Raw genomic sequence first — 16,633 nt, 5'->3', positions numbered from 1 at the left:
AGTGTGTGTTTGTCTTTGGCTTTGCTGGAGTGGGCATTTGATGCACATGCACCACAAGCTGAAATCACATGCATTACTTGCAACTGAAAGCACATCAGGATTCTTCAAAGAATCGCTTGAGATTCGGTGTAATTATGCATTGTTTCATTTTCTGCACAGAGATAAAAAAATCATTCCAGTTACAGGATTTAAAGGCAGAATTATTTTTATCTTCAGAGCTGCGGCTCAGGTAGTTTCCTGTGTGCATATGAATGATGCAAAAAGATCAAATAGCAATATTAATGACAAGGACCAGCGGGTACATTTCGGTCCAGTGCGTAGAGAGCGGTCTTCAGGGGATAGTCTTGTTCTGCCCTGATACACTTCTGACTGACAGCTTGGCTGCATCTTCTGACAATTGTACAGTATGTACCTTTTTGTGTTTGGGAACAAATTAAAAGCAAATAAAGGAGAGAAAGGGTGGGGCATTACAAGATGTGATGTCCTAAACCGTAGGTGTGCTTCAGCTGGCCAAGTGCCAAAGTGTCTGGAGCCAGCATATGCATTCTCATTTTGCTGTAAATACAGACCTTGCTTGTGCATGCAGGATGTGTCATTTCCTACAAGTGGATGCTCTTACCTCTTAGTATTCAACATGTTTTACATCATAACAGGCATGTAAATCACTCCCAAAACTAAAACTGAGACTCATTTATTTACAGGCTGCAGATTCTCCACAAGAGGGAACTCTCCAGTCATTGTTGTGACCATTTCAACCTGCACCACCTGCTGCAAAGGAAAGTAAGAGCAGCAGCAGTGGCTGAAAAATCCAGCGATTGTCAAAACTGCAGTTCCCTGAAGGGCCACTTGAGGTTGGCTCCCCCATATTATACCCAACTTTACAACAGAAATAAACTTGTTAACAGCCTGGTACAACAATAGTTTAGGTTTCTATCGCTAATTTAGTCATTCATGAAATCTGTGCAGGGCTGAATCTTTATATACCTCACCCATTTACATTTTATTAAGGCTTAAAGCCATGCATAATTAAGGGCGTAGCAGCTTTAAATGACAGGCTGTCTGTGGATAGTGTCCGTGTGCTCTCAGTCAGACCCCTCTCCTTCACAGCTACAGCCTCTTGTCCAAATTAGGTAACTTCTGGCTCCAGAAATCTAAGATGGCGACGGCCAAAAGGTCGAGCTTGTCCACAAACCAATGGGTGATGTCATGGTTGCTACATATATTACTTGTATACAGTCTATGGATAATACATGCAAAAGTTGAAATGTCACTGGCATCACCTACAGCTATATCAAGTAATTGACCCTTTGCTAAGTCCCGCCCCCAGACACAGACTGGCCAATGTAGCATCGGGCGGCTGAGACCAGGGTCCGACAACAACACAGCTGTGCTCCATTGACTCTAATGCAATCGTTTCAGATTTCCTTCATTTTCAGGCTGGTTTTGAGGATTTGAAGCTAAATGTTGTGCCTGGGGTACGTTGTGTATTAATGATACTCGTTACAAAAACGAGTAATTCCTGTTCCAAAACCAAAATCAAACCCTGAAAAGTGTAGGGTTAGCCAGCTAGCTACTGAAGATATAGCCTACTGAATGTATACACATGCTGCTTTTGCTTTTTTAATGATTATAACAGTGAAAAAAAGACCGACCCTGCTGTACAGGAACCAGTGAAGGGAAGCAGGGAAACTTTGCTGATATTGAACCAGCTGTGTGTCATCACATTGTGTGCAGATGATTGTTGTTTGCCTTTCCCCCGGAGCTCCCAGACAGTCCAGTGGCGGAGGTCCAGTTTCTGGCAGCGGCACAGGGGTGAAGCCAAACACTGTTCATCTGCACACACTGTGATGCCACACAGCTGGTTCAATATCAGTGAAGTTTCCCTTTATATTCATTGTCTTCTGTGGCGATCAGCAGTGATGTGGTGGTTCACTTTTACACTGTGATCTGTAGCCTATAGTTCGGCTTTAGCTTCTAACTATCTTTGTCTTTTTAACCTGTTGTTGCTGCTGAGTCAGTTTGACATCCTGGATATATCCTTCAAACACAGACTGTAGACCCCTCTGTCTGCTTCTCTCTGGAATCACTGTTTCATTTTTCAAAAAGTATGATAATATCTCTTCATTGAGTGCAGTTAGTTACAGTGTGGGCTCCATGCTTACTCCGACAGCTTGTCGGACCATCACAAAGAGGCGGGGCTTAGCGAAAGGTCAAATGCTCTAACAGTTTAACACTGCCACCTACAAGCTATCAATGTTATAGCTACTTTTTCAACCTACAAAATGTGCATTTAAAATAAATAATACAATTCTCACAGATGTTTGGGACCAATGGCATGAATAAATCACAAGTGTGAATAATAAGTGTGTTTAAGTGTGTGGGCTAACCCTCTTATTAGAGTAAATGCGCTTTTGTTGTTTTGCTGTTATGTTACTTTCATTATTTTTCTCATTAATTCTTGAACCTTTACAGACACTAATGTGTTATGTTCTGATTCATCACATGCATTTAAATGAGAAGTTATTTTCTGTGTTGTGTGCATTAACTGTTAATGAGGTGGTTGAATATTTAGCCTGAAGGGATAAAGGCCAGCTGATTTCAATATGCTATGTTTCTAATGAGGCTTACAGTTTGTTTGCACAGAAGCAGTGAATATTTTGATTTTTATACATAAAGGTGCAGTTTTATGGTGACCACTGACCGTTATACCATGCTCCTGATTCAAATGTTATTGCTTAAATGTGCTGTATGGAGGCATCACCTTATTTATAAGGATGATTTGCAGTGCACAAATCGAATAAGGGTGGGGAGTCAGTGTCATTTGGCTCTCAGTTCTTCTGTTGTTGTGTTGTGAGTCTGTTCTGTAATAGGCTTTTCTAGAATACACAGCGCATCATACAAATTGAACAGATTGCATACTTCAAAGCAGGGATTCTGATCTGATCACAATATCTTACAATCACATTATGCAAATGAACAGGCACAATTTCTATTCAGCACTGATCCTGAATATGGCAGATTTACACTCAAACCAGCCGACATCCTCAACAGTTACTTTCAATTACTGTACGAGCCCACAGGTAATTGTGTTCTCACAATGTGCATCCAATAAATACCTTGCCAGGCGCTGCCTTCCCCTCATCTTTATTCAGGTGGCTCAACTTGATAACATGGATGTCGGCTCAGTGGCTCTGCAGCGAGCGGTGCCTGCATGTCGGATATAATTACACTTCTGTTCAATAAGAATTACAGCTGTTGAATAAAACAAGTGTGTTTTCTTTCAGTTGCCCTAAACATACCCAATTAAATTCCCTCTCCTCAGAGAGAAATATGCTGCCTGTCGCAATAAAACACAATATATTCTGTAGTACTGGGATAAATGCGGAGGCCGAATCACATACATTTTTCATTTTGTTCCAATTTCATGGGCCTATGTATTGTTTTGTGCCAGCTATTGTGCAGTTATACCAAAACCTTTTATATATATATACTGCAAATTTTAGAGCTTTGTTGGTCTTCACAGATTCTCATCATAAATCAGTGTCCTTCAACAGCTAACAATGTCCCCTTTTTTATGAAGTGCCACATACAATGAGTCTGATGTGCAAATCATCGCTTCTTGTGCTCAAAAAAAGCACTTCCTATTAATCAGTACGGATATCTGTGAGCCTTTTGTTCACCTCAAACCCCAATTACTGCTCCTCTGTGATGGAGATAATGATGGACCTCCATTTCAGATTTCAAGATGAGACTAAAATAGTGTTTTAAAGTAGCGAAAATTAACCAGCAATCTTTCTTCAAAAAAAAGACCCTACAGATAATCACATTCATTGCTATTTTTCTACTCTTCTTTCCAATTCACCCAAGCTGTTTTGTGTATGAAAAAACACCTTACAAGTGTCCACATCTCCCAGCCTTAATTGTATTCATTTGTATTCATTCATTCAAATACACTTCTATGATAAATACATGTTATATAATCACACCCGTGTTGCTGCAGGGTGACTTCTGAGCACAATACCCATGACCTATGACTGGATCAGCTAGTTACCATTGGCATTGTACAGCAGTGGCTCTGGATAATTCACAGAGAGAAAGGAAAATAATCCACAAAAGTCAGATTAAATAATAATAAACCAACACTTTATTTAAGACACACTGATATTGTACAGTTCATGGATTCACTTTGTATGCTAAAATGAATTTTACAGAAAACCTTGGTGCCCCGTGGCACTCCTGCGTTAAGTATTGGTATTGTAACACTAAAATACTCACCGGTGCATATGAGTCTACACCACAACAACTGAAGAGATATGTACAGAAACCTTGGATTCCAAAATTTTCCAAACAAGTTACTTTTGTCAGCATAAATAAATCATGTCGGTGTGCTTCCATTTGAAATCCTTGACACAACATTTACTCCCTGAACAGAACTACTTCAACTGACAGCTCGCACCCTTAAGACAAACTGTATGTGCATGACAAACACTGCTGAAAACAGTCGACGGGTAAAAGCTTTGACATCAATCTGTTTAACATATCCACAAACAGTCAAACATCTTACAGTAAGAGAGACCCAAGCTTGGCAAAATTCAAGTTCTCCTTTTCCTCAGCAGACAATAAGAACAGTTTCAATGCTTCACAGTTTACACAAAGGCCAAGACTGGTGGAAAGAAAAAAAAAACTACAATCCCACTGATCTATAACATACAATATTAAAGATCAGTGAAAAACTCAGATGATGACACACTCGAAGCTAATTTTGCAAGCGGTCATGACACATTGCCACAGGCAGCTCACCTGTACACACTGTTTTAAATAAACTTGTCACCACTAAACTAACAGAGCCAGCAGAGCAGCAAGGAGTGACACTGCACTCTGGTCAGGCCTTGAGTCACACTGTAGCAAACAGCATTAAAAAAATGTTACATTCAAGACTTCATAAAAGGCTGCGACTGTGTCTTGATGTTGCAATGTAGCAGAAAAAGATGAGGTCAGAACTTCAGCTCCACACAGAGACTGAGACATAGTTAAAATTCATAACAAATGCACATCAAAAAAATAATGTAGCGGTGTGCTACACTACACATGTGGGTGTCTATTTGTGCCAAACAGAATATTAAGTGAAATTAAGTACTTCTGTTAAAACATTTTTTTCTCTCAGATACAAATAATTTTTTAAAAATACACAGAGGAGTGCAATGTCAATGTCATATAAACTTGCAAGTGTATATCCACTGGATTAAACTCCAATTATGGAGAGTTTTCCTTGGCTGATGAGCAGATTAAAAACTGATGTGGTAGATTATCGTAACTGGGATGTTTTAGTTGCACTCCTGCTGCTACACTTTAAAGTTTCAAGTTTCCCCAATGCTCCTCTCTGGTGCAGAATTACCTTTAATTATTACTACTAAAATTTTGTAAACCTTCCTCATGTCAAAAATATACATTTCTACATTCAAATTATGTGAATACAGTAAAATAGTTTCTGTTCGACATCTTGAATTTTCTATCTTAGAGCAGATCATCCACATCAAAAGTATCATTATTTTCCCATTAGAACATCTCATGTTTTACAGGTGAAATCTTTGGAGCCATGTCCCTTTTCTTTCTGAGAAAATTCCAAATGGATATTTTTTTCCTGTACTACTGCCTGGCTCCAGTACATGTGCAAACTGAACTTTCTTTATTGACAGTAAAAAGCAACAGGGCCCGCCAGCCCTCTGTGGTTCCCTTTTTAAGCTACCTCTACTTCCCTTTTCAAACAGTCAAGCACACATTAATCATTCAGACAAATCAATAAATTATAGTGCTTAATATCACACGTGGACAACTCTGAAATAGCACTGCAACGTGTTGAGAAAATACAGATATCTGCAGACGAATACTATCCTTCACAATGAAATGTGTAACAACGTGGAGTCCAAAAAGAATAGTTAACACCTCCGTAAAGATGAGCCAAAAATGCTACCAAACAGACTGTAAAAGTACGCTCGTATGTGCAAAGGAAATAGTTTCTTCCTGCTGAACAAAGCCTGCTGTTTTGCAATCTTTGTATTCAGAAATGTCATACTTCCAGGAGATCTTCTTCTGAGCTCAGCCCACTTATTGTTCATACAATGTCTATTCTTTCAGATGCTTTGTCCAGGATCGACTGCTAGCTCTCTTTCAGTCAACCGTGTGACACACATTATGCAATGGTAAAAAAAGGCCTCTGAAACTTTCCAAAAACTTCTCAAAAGATCAATAGGAGCCAATCCAGCTAGTGTTTCAGAGCATACCTATCAACAAACTTTGATTAGTTTGCAACAAGCACTGTTAGAAAACATGTCATGGTACATTCCTGTCAAAGTTACACCTGAAAAAATTAAAGTTCTGAACTCAAATGATGGTTTATGACATGAGTTGTTCTATGTTTTAGCTACATTTCGGCTCATCTTTAACAGATGTGCTAATTCTAAATGGTGCTAAACTGTACATCTTAAAACATTTACCTGATTATGTACACTCCACACACCTGTCAAGCATCTCTATTTATAAGGTACATACATGTTTATAGACTATTTTGTGACAGACTACAGAAAACTGTCCTATGTTTCAGCTAGATTTAAGAGACCAATTACTTTCTAAAATGTTCCTAAATATGCAATAAAATAGCACAGCTCATAAAGGTGCTCGTCTCCTGTGAGTCATACAGCACAAGGCTTTTCTTTTATTACTGACTTTGTCTTCATAGTCACTGTTAAATTATTCATTTTATCCCTTATTAATTTCTGCTGCGTAGCACTATATTGTCAGTACTGTGGTTTGATAAGTGAAATTGTTTGCTTGATCTGAATAGTCTCAACTAGTTTTACTAAAATTTGCAGGGCTGAGCTTTGCAGAATGCCTACAGCTGATCTACTCCTTCTATCTACTTATATTCTGGCGTGCATTACTCCCCTACGTTCATGTTTTCATCCTTCATTGGACGTTTGCTCTGTCCGTGTTTACTGGATCATGGGATCGTCATTGGGAGAGACCAGAGTTGGAACGCCAACAAACGGCTGGGGTTTGCCCTCACTGTAAGCCGTGGCTCTGTTGGACACGGTGGTGAAAGACAGGTGGTCGTGCTCCAAAATGGCGAGGCGGTCCTGCGGCTTCTCCTTCTTCAGGTAGAACATCTTCCTCAGCTGCTTCAGCTGCTGCAGCTCGCAGAAGGTCTCCAGCACCACCAGCATGACTATCAGACCCAGGATCAGGTAGACTGAGGAGACAAACACACAGGCAAGGAGAGGGATTAAAAAACATGGCTCATGAGTAATTAGCTAGAAGTACGATTAAATCTCACCATGGCAAAACCAAGAAACAAGAAATCCCTTTAATATTCCTCAAGATTTAAGTATGTTTTAGCACTTAACAATAAAGTTTTTTCATATGACATAAACCAATTAAGACTAATTAATCTTTTTTTTTTTTTTTTACACAGTAAAACTCATAAAAACATTGTCCTGTAAAAACACTACTAATGTACTTCCTCACTATTGTTCCAAAACCTGTTGTGTATATGCACTGACACAAGAGGGCAGTGGCTAGCTAACCACAGTGACAACAACAGAGTGTGTGCTTTGTAGAGTGGTGAGATGGGAAGAGAAACAGTTTCAGGCAAAGCTGTAAATCCCCCACTGTCATGTAAATGTTCGTTGATTGGTGCCAGGAGTTAAATCTTTCACTGGACTGACTTTCACTTGATGCAAGCCAACAGTCTTTGGCAGCATCTGACATGAAAAATCCCCCTAACACTCCCTGGTAACCCCAGGTGGGTCTAGACCGCTGCAAACTATATTAACAGTAATACAACTACTGTATAAGCCCTTTTTGCTATTTATACTACAACTTATATAAATAGTAGGAGTATTACACACTATTAGCGGGATGTTGAGTGGCATTTGCAGGAAGTGACATGTATTCTGCATGTTAGGGCTGCACAATACATCATGCTGTTATCATCCTCCTGATGTCAACGCAGAGACTGCCCTATTGCACTCGGGGATTTTTGAGTTAGTTGATTGTAGATACTGAAATTTCTAAATTTAATACAGTACCTCAAAAATATATATCCGAAACCATTTTCAATACCACAGGGAAAACTGACATTATGGGGAATAGGCTACAATTTAACAACTCTTTTTTTGGTTAGTATCAGAGTACACCAGAATGACTAGTAAACATTATGGCTGCACAGTTAATCAAAATATTACTGAAACTGCAATATAGCCAAGTGCAATATCCAAATTGTGGGTGCATTCATTCCTTCATGGGGTAAGAGGCGGGGTACATCCTGGATAGGCTGCCAGACTATCGCAGGGTTTACACATAGAGACAGACAGCCATTCATGCTCACATTTACACCTACGGCAAATTAAGAGTCACCAATTAACCTGACCTGCATGTCTTTGGACTGTGGGAAGAAACCAGAGACCCCAGAGAAACCCACGCTGACACGAGGAGAACATGAAAACTCCGCCCAGAGGGGCTCCCCCACCCCGGGTTCGAAACAGGAAACCTCTTGCTGTGAGGTGCCAATGTTAACCACTGCACCACCATGCCACAATGTGGTGCCATTTTAGGTAATTTTAATGTGTCAGAACATACCATTATAAATGAAGCACTGTGGTGCTACAGAGATACCCCGACCTACAAATCATATACCAGATGTAAGGGAACGTGTTCGTTTGGTTGAGACCCCAGTAAAATCACATTATCATCATTTTTATGTTTCATAGAGTGAAAATGGAATGCAAAAAATACCACTAAAATTGCCTCTCACATCGCAATATCTATCAAAATAATTGCAATATGATTTTTTTTTTTTTTTTGCATACTGTGTAGCCCTAGAAAACACTAACAATGAGACAAAGTGAAAAAGCAGTGACCGCTTATCACCGAGCACACTAGCAAAATCAAGACAAACAAAAAAACAGCAAGACATGATTTGTTCATTATTTGTGGCCAACTACGTCTTGCATATCTGCTCTGAATGTTATTGCAGAGAATGATATCACTTCCGATGCCGACATGCAATTTTTAACGGAGGAAGTCGCTCGAATGTGTCTTGTGTTATTTGTGCAAACAAATACATTCTGTCACAGCCTTCTCGCCTCCTACAGACTGACACATTGTTCCTACTGAATGACGTCTCCCTGGACAAGTGCGCACCACACATCCACACACCCGCCCACACACACACATTGGAGTAGCATTCGACATTCATGCACACCCACAGCTTGTCAAAAATGCATGAGCTCAAATTGACAGCGCTGCTGACAGGAAGCTGCACAATCACCCAGAAAATGTAATCAATGCCTTGCTGCTCTCTGTTAGGCCATGGCTCAATTTTTATCTCCTGCACTGCATGATGTTGTCCCTGACTGATTAATAGGCCTTTAACTGAGTGGAAAAATGCACCTTTGTCAGCAGCTTTAAAAAATATCCAAGATGTGGAGAAGGCTGCTGATATTGCAACTGAACCCTTTTCATTTTTTAGAAGTTTGCATAACATATGCTTCCTGTTGTAACAATTTCAGTAACACTGTGTGAGTAGGGCAGGTTATTTATAATTTATAATTATTTTATGTCAATATGCTGCGGTGGTTAATTAATTTGTTTATTTTAGTTTTGTAATAGCTGTCTGTATCAGTAGTAATAGTATATCAATAGCAATACACTTCCTACTGTATCTGTCAAATAAACTATAATCACATTATAGTCATGATTTTAGGCAAACGGAGATAAAGTCATTGCGACCATTTATAACACAAGCTAGATCTGAGACAGCAACCTGTAAGTCAGGGTCAAGCTAAATCTTTTCAACTAGTTTATGAGAAAAAACTGAATCCTATCTATGTATTTGTTATTTTCAAGCATATGTTTACCATGTTGCATGTAAACAGATCAAAAAAACAGACCCAGCTGATTTTCTCATGCCCAGGTAGATCATGACATACTATATGTGATACTCTCAAATCAGTAAGTCATTATAACATTAATTATGAGACACTGGGACTATTTAAAGGAGCAGTGTGTAGGATTTAGTGGTATCTTGAGGTGAGGTTGCAGATTGCAAACAACTAAACTAAATACGCTTCAACCCTCCTTTTCCAAGCGTGTAGGGGAACCTACGGTGGCCCTAAGGTTGCATAAAAAGGCAAAAGGCCCTACCTAGAGCCAGTGTTTCCCCAATCTGTGCTACTGTAGAAACATGACAGTGCTCCATGGAAGAGGACTCCCTACCTTTGTAGATGTAGATATGAAGTGCTCATTCTAAGCTAACAAAAATATAACAATTCTCATTTTCAGGTGATTATACACTAATGAAAACATAATTATGAATATTATATTCCATTGCTGTCAATAGATCCCCCTGAATCCTACCCACTTCTCCTTTAACTTGAACAAATTGAGACTATCACTCTACTATGATACATAGTGTTGCGCAAATGACATAGGATTTATGGGGCTTCATTTGCTGGGTTGCTTCCTGTTCTTCCAGCGCAAACAAAGCAAGCTGTAATATTCTCTCTGCAACAGGAAGTGTTAGAGGATATGAGAAATGGAATAATGAAACACAGGCACTAACAGTGCCACTGCTGTGTGCAAGTCACCTTGTCTGTAATATATTTTGGCTCACAGCATGTATATAATGTTTATGTTGATTGATATAATGACATTAGAAATACCTCAAGACGAATGAAAATGGACAGGAAGTGGAATTAATCTGAGCCCTTTCAGCTGCCACCACCTTGCCAGGGAAATACAAGCTCCAAATACAAATAATCATCAGCACTCACCAGTGATGCCCACTTTGTAGAGCTCCCTGAACCTCTGATTAGCAGCCTCTCCAGGTACGTAGTCACCCAGGCCAATGGTGCTGAGCGAAATGAAGCAGAAGTAGAAGGACTCCAGGAAGTTCCAGTTCTCCTCCAGCGCTGAGAAGATGGCGGCGGGGATCAGGAAGAAGCAGGAGACGGCCAACGTGGCGAGCAGAGTGGCATGAACGATGGCCACCAGGGGCTTGGACAGGCCCCAACGCCTGTGGATGTACATGATCGGCCTCCGCGTGCTGAACACCATGATCCTTTGCACCACCGCGGTGAGGAAGAGGAGGGTGAAGGGGATGCCAATCACTGAATAGATAATGCAAAATGCCTTCCCACCATCTGACAGTGGTGCTGTGTGGCCATATCCTGTAGGAAAACAAGCAGGACAGAAAATAAATATATGTAAATGCGTGCACTGCATGCCATCTCACCCTAAAGGTTTTGGAGCTCAGCCTATTTTCTGCTTTTTTAAACTTTATTTACACAATATAGGATCCTGAGCATACACATTCTTTTAAAGCAACGCCCTGTTTACAGACAAACAAATACTAACTAAATATAGCAGTCATGACACACAATAAAAAAGGTGCAGGCTCAATTGAAGCAGGCGGACAGGTACAAGATGATGACAGAACAGTCTTGAGGTTATGTCATGTTAATGCGAAGGAGGTGCTGCTGTAGAAACATCACATGTTCTTGTGAGGTGCTGCTTACAAGCATGTTAAAAATACCATGGGTCACTCACAAGAGCACGCAAATGAGGAAACGGTGGCAGCTTTTCCCGTGATTTGGGTTGTTAAAAATCCCCAAGAGTTCGCTTTCAACCATCCACTTTCAACTTCTGCTTGGTATTCATTAAATACAATGCAGCTACTTCTCTACTTCTCTTTGAGTGATACCAATGCACAGCTGCACACTGGTTCCCGTTCATTTTGTCTCTGGTGAGAGTTCAAATTAATGCCATCAGGTGTCAGGTGCTGTGTTTTGTAACTGATGTAACTGCTGTGGAAAAAAACGCGGATTAAACTCTGAGACTGCCACTGATGACAGCAAGACGTTTGAGCCTGAAAACCAGAAAGAGTCAGAGCTCTATCTGATCTACATGTCTGTCATGTATGAGAAGTTTTATGCGGCCAGGAAGCCACTGCTGCACACGTTATCCTCATAATCTCGTATGTTGAAACTTCTGAGATAACTGCTGCCGTGTGGTCAGACTAAAGTCCTCCAGGTATCCTGCCTGACAAGCTTCAGCAAGCTAAGTCCTTTTGAGCCTAGTTAACAGAAGAAAAAAACACCTGAGTACACTGTTGTGCAAAGCAGCATGGATGCCTTAGGAGAAAATATACATAACTGTTTGTTTAAAGGCATTGCCTAAATAAAATGTTATTGCCTGGGGGGGGGTGAAGATGATAGTGTTGACACAGACATAAAAGTTTATTGGTTCTGTCCTTGACACTGGATACAGGCCTGTCTGTCAGGGATACAGCAATACACTGTATATTTAGTAAAAAGGCTGGTGATTTAGTCATGTTATATTTATCAAAGGCTGAACTGACTGGAAGGCAATGGTCACTGTGCCAATATAAATGTAAGATAGAAACCACAGTTTTGGCCTCTGTAGTAAAATAACCAGGATACATGCACAGTTTTTAATTTGAGGATACAGATGCAACCAGCTTTAAAGCCTGGTTGAAATGTTGGGGTATATAGTGTTGTAATATGTATCAATAACTTATCTACTTGTTAATTTACCCTACAGCTTTCACATTTTGCAAGACATATTTAGTTTCCACCACTAGCCTGGTTACATTCAGTAGGCCATAGGTTTGTGTGGCCTAGCAGTGGCTTACAGGTGCCAAAACAGGAGTCCACTTTACAGAAATGCTGGTTGAAACACGTTATGTCATATTCTGCACACCTGATCAGCTGCAGCATCACCTACACTGTCCAGCTTGAGCCTATCATTGTGTGACCAGCACTTACCTGTGGTGGACAGCACTGTGCTCGCAAAAAACAGCGCAGACGTGAAGTCCCAGTTCCAGTTAGCCGATGCGTTATTGAGGATGGAAACCCCATAATTACTGGCGTCCAGGGCTTTCTTTAGAAAGCTCTCCAGACGCTCCTCGGATAGACACTCATTTTCCTGGAGGAACTGTTTTTTAATGGCCCTCAGCTCCTGGCGCAGGAGGTCTTCATAAGGCAGCTCGACCGAGGAGAAGACAACAGCTCCGAATATGAGATACAGGATATATCCCAGGACTAGAGATACAAAATACCATGTCGATTTGTGACTCTGTATCAACCGCACACACGAATTGCTGGCTAGAGACTGAAGCATTTTTCAGCAGGGAGCCTTTATCACCTCCGTTTTAACGCTACGGGTGTTATATAAATATAATACTAAACTAATGTGGTTAATTAAAGCCGCCAAGCGCGTTATATTACCGAAATATATCCCAGAGAGAGGGATGTTGACACGGACAAAGCTTGAATGAGGATTCTCTTCCCCCTCCACGAAACCTGCTGTGGCAGTTGGGGCGTTCAAGTGCAATCGGAAATACCTAAATTGTTCAATGGGAGGACCAGGAGGTTTACGTTTTGGTCGTCGTGGGCGGACAAATATGTGTGCCAACTTTACAACAAAAAAACCAAAACTTTATATTTAGCCTACAGAAGCACATGCAGCACTGCTTTTTAGCTCTGTGTAGCCTAAAATATTGATTAGGCTACTTCTCATTCCTGTTTGCATTCAGTTTATTCATTAGCAATTCCTGTCAACCACAAAATTATGTACTAATTTTAATTGTGAACTTGATCGGTGGTTATGTGATCCTGTGGAGCGATGTATGAGGACATATGTGTGACATGTTTTTGTTTGTCAGTTTGTTGTCTTCTCTTTCCTTCCAGAAATATTTGGTCATTTTTCTTTATGTAGGGGAATCTACCTCCATATTATGAAAAATATGTGCCTTGTATTTCTGTGTTCCCAGAAAATAATGTATGTATGCCATGTACCGAGCCTTTCAAACCAATGCAAACTTGAATTATACAACTTTATTTTTTCTTTAATGTTGACAAGGGGAGCCTGTAAGATTTTCATAGGCGGTGACTTTTTCTCTGGAATTATTGTGCATATCATAATAAATAACTTGAAACTTTATTCCTCTTTCTCTCTGCTGCTATATCACACGACACTACAATAAATAGATAGATAAAAAAATAAACACACACGCACACTGGAGTCCGATTTATTTTCCCCCCTCATCTTTTTATTTCATAAGTGTACAATGATCAGCAGTAGTTATCAATGGGTGAACATATATTACCACAACAGTAGCCTACACTGAGTATCATCTTATCTTCCCATCCCTACCCTCCACCCCAATATTCCTGAGCAAAATATATATACATACACACATACACATACATGTATCATACACATATACATACAAAAGCAACGAAAAGAAAAATTAAGTAGGCTAATGATATAATATGTCCTGGAGTGTAGTTTCTAAAAATAATAAAACTACAAAACCTTTGTTAACCATGAGTTAAAGGCTCCTGAATTTAGAGTTCTCGTATTTCCGAGCTTCAAGTGATACTGAAGGCAGCAAGTGATGTGGAGGCGACAAAGACGCCGTGACGTCAGAGCTTGCCTCTCTCCTCCCAGGTAGTCGGGTCTATTTTGACGTATTTCGCTTTCTATTCAAAGATACTGTGAAAACGTCAGAAAGCCATTGTCGCTAGTCTCCTGGCCTGTTATTATGTAACCAGAGATAGTGAAGATGAAACGCCCTGATACACAGAGTATAAAGCAGGTGGTGGACGAGCATGGAGGATGTGTGGAGACAGGTTTATGAACTGACCTTTAAGACGCTTCAATATAAACTAGAGTAAAGAGTAAATAATGAATTTGACTTTCTCCTGTGGAGATCTTTATGTTTTATTTTATTTAGCAGCATAGTTTTTGTCAGTGTTTGAATTCAGCTTACAAATATGTATTAACATTTCTGAGATATTTGTAGTTTACTTGATTATTTCCATTGTATACTATTGGTACTTCTACTTCACTACCTTTTGGAGGCCAGTGTTGTATTTTTAACTCCACTATATTCATTTGAGCTTTAATTACCTTGCATATTTATATTATATGATATAATACTGATATAAATCAACTAGGTAACACATTATGACATATTATTAAGATACCCAGCAGTGTATAAAGTGATCAAAATGAGTCCAACCAAGTGATGTACACATTAATGCATCACTAATAATAACCAATTTATATATGGTTCTGAAATGCACCATTCTGCATTATAAATTTAGGTTCATTTTGATGCAAATATGTTTGTATGTAAGTGAGATTTTAATGCAGGACTAACTTGTGATAGAGTATTTTTACACTGTTGCTACTTTTGCATAGGTCAAATATCCGAATTCTTCTTCTACTACTGTTTTTTGTGGCAACTGCACATCATAGAGTTTTGATGTGCTAGTCTTGAAATGTTACTGTTTCCTTTTGACAAGTGCTTATTGTAGGCTATGTGGAACTTTGAGTGGGTGTAAAGTTTCCGCCATGAAGAGTTGGTCCAGAAGGCTTCTTGATTAAAAGCAAAAATACTATGTAGGTGTGTTAAAACAACATTTTGAGAAGTCAGAAATGTGAAAATGTGTTTTAATATTTTTTTTTTTATTATAGCTGAAAGTGTTTCTTTTCATCTCTCAGGAAATGAAGAGATGAAGACCAGCACTAATTGCTGTGTTTTAAATTCCCCTATTCAAAGGTTTGTTTCAGTTTTCACAAGGGAACAGTCAAAACCACAGCACCCACTGAAGATTAAAGTTATCAATTATAACTGATATAATTAAATTTTAGCTCATATTAACTCTTTTATTATTCCTAGGTGACTTGCTTGTTTTAACTACGTTGTATGTTAAAACAAATTAATTTTATAAGTAAAGCCTTGGGTCTCTGTGTTTATTAGCTTCACATGATAACAACAACAGTACTCCATTATGAAGAAAAAAATCTGATAGTAAATCACAAATTGGCTTACTCTGGTGGTGTGTTCAGATCATCCAAGAATTGCATTTTAACATCAAAATAAAATATTAAATAACATAAAATTGATTAGGGGTCAGAATATGTATGACCTTATTGTACTTAATCATCACAAGAGGGTTAATGCATTTAAAATGTATTTCAGCTTTAGTGTGTGCTGTTGTTTTGACTCTTGCCTTGTAAAGACTTAAACAAACCTTTAGATGACTTATACAAAATTGAGAAGTTTAGGTAAACACTCAGCGTTATCAGGGTAACATCAGTTCCTTTTATTTCAGCATGTGTCTGAGTCTTAATCACATGAAAAATGTTTTAGCTGTATACGTTTAGAGACTGTTTTTGTGCAGGCTGTGTGAAAAGTGGCAACTAACCCAAAGCCCCCCTTTGTGCATCATGCTTAGACCCTATACATTTAATTGAAACAGATATATTTTAGGTTAGATGCTTTAGGTTAAACTACTGCCTCATTTAGGATTCCATAATTTTAGCGATTTATTGCTAAAACGTGCACATGGTTTTAGTTACATCTCAGTGTGACCACATACTATTTTTATGAACAAAAATGTAAACAGAAATTGTTACATTTATCTCATAAAAATGCAAACGTTTCTGTAACATAGCCTCAGTGAGGCTGAATAACCAAGTGGGAAGCTATCACAAGACCCAAGACCAGCTGTGGAAGAAGTACTCATGATTTTTACTTTGGTAA

The 16,633-nt window shown here is 39.3% G+C and overlaps 1 protein-coding gene across 1 annotated transcript; it reads right to left on the bottom strand.

Moving 5' to 3' along the window:
• Nucleotides 1-4,124: 4,124 nt before the first annotated feature.
• On the bottom strand, nt 4,125-13,903 carry kcnk1b (potassium channel, subfamily K, member 1b). The gene is made up of 3 exons (XM_050071537.1): nt 12,843-13,903; nt 10,830-11,225; nt 4,125-7,246 (listed from the first exon to the last, which is right to left on the bottom strand). The coding sequence occupies exons 1-3, from the start codon at nt 13,195-13,197 to the stop codon at nt 6,990-6,992; spliced, it is 1,008 nt and encodes a 335-aa protein (XP_049927494.1). The 5' UTR covers nt 13,198-13,903; the 3' UTR covers nt 4,125-6,989.
• Nucleotides 13,904-16,633: the final 2,730 nt, after the last annotated feature.

The sequence above is a fragment of the Epinephelus moara genome, chromosome 19 (genome assembly GCF_006386435.1).
Source record: "Epinephelus moara isolate mb chromosome 19, YSFRI_EMoa_1.0, whole genome shotgun sequence".
Classification (NCBI taxonomy): Eukaryota; Metazoa; Chordata; class Actinopteri; order Perciformes; family Serranidae; genus Epinephelus; species Epinephelus moara.
This window is presented reverse-complemented; position numbering and strand designations above follow the sequence as displayed.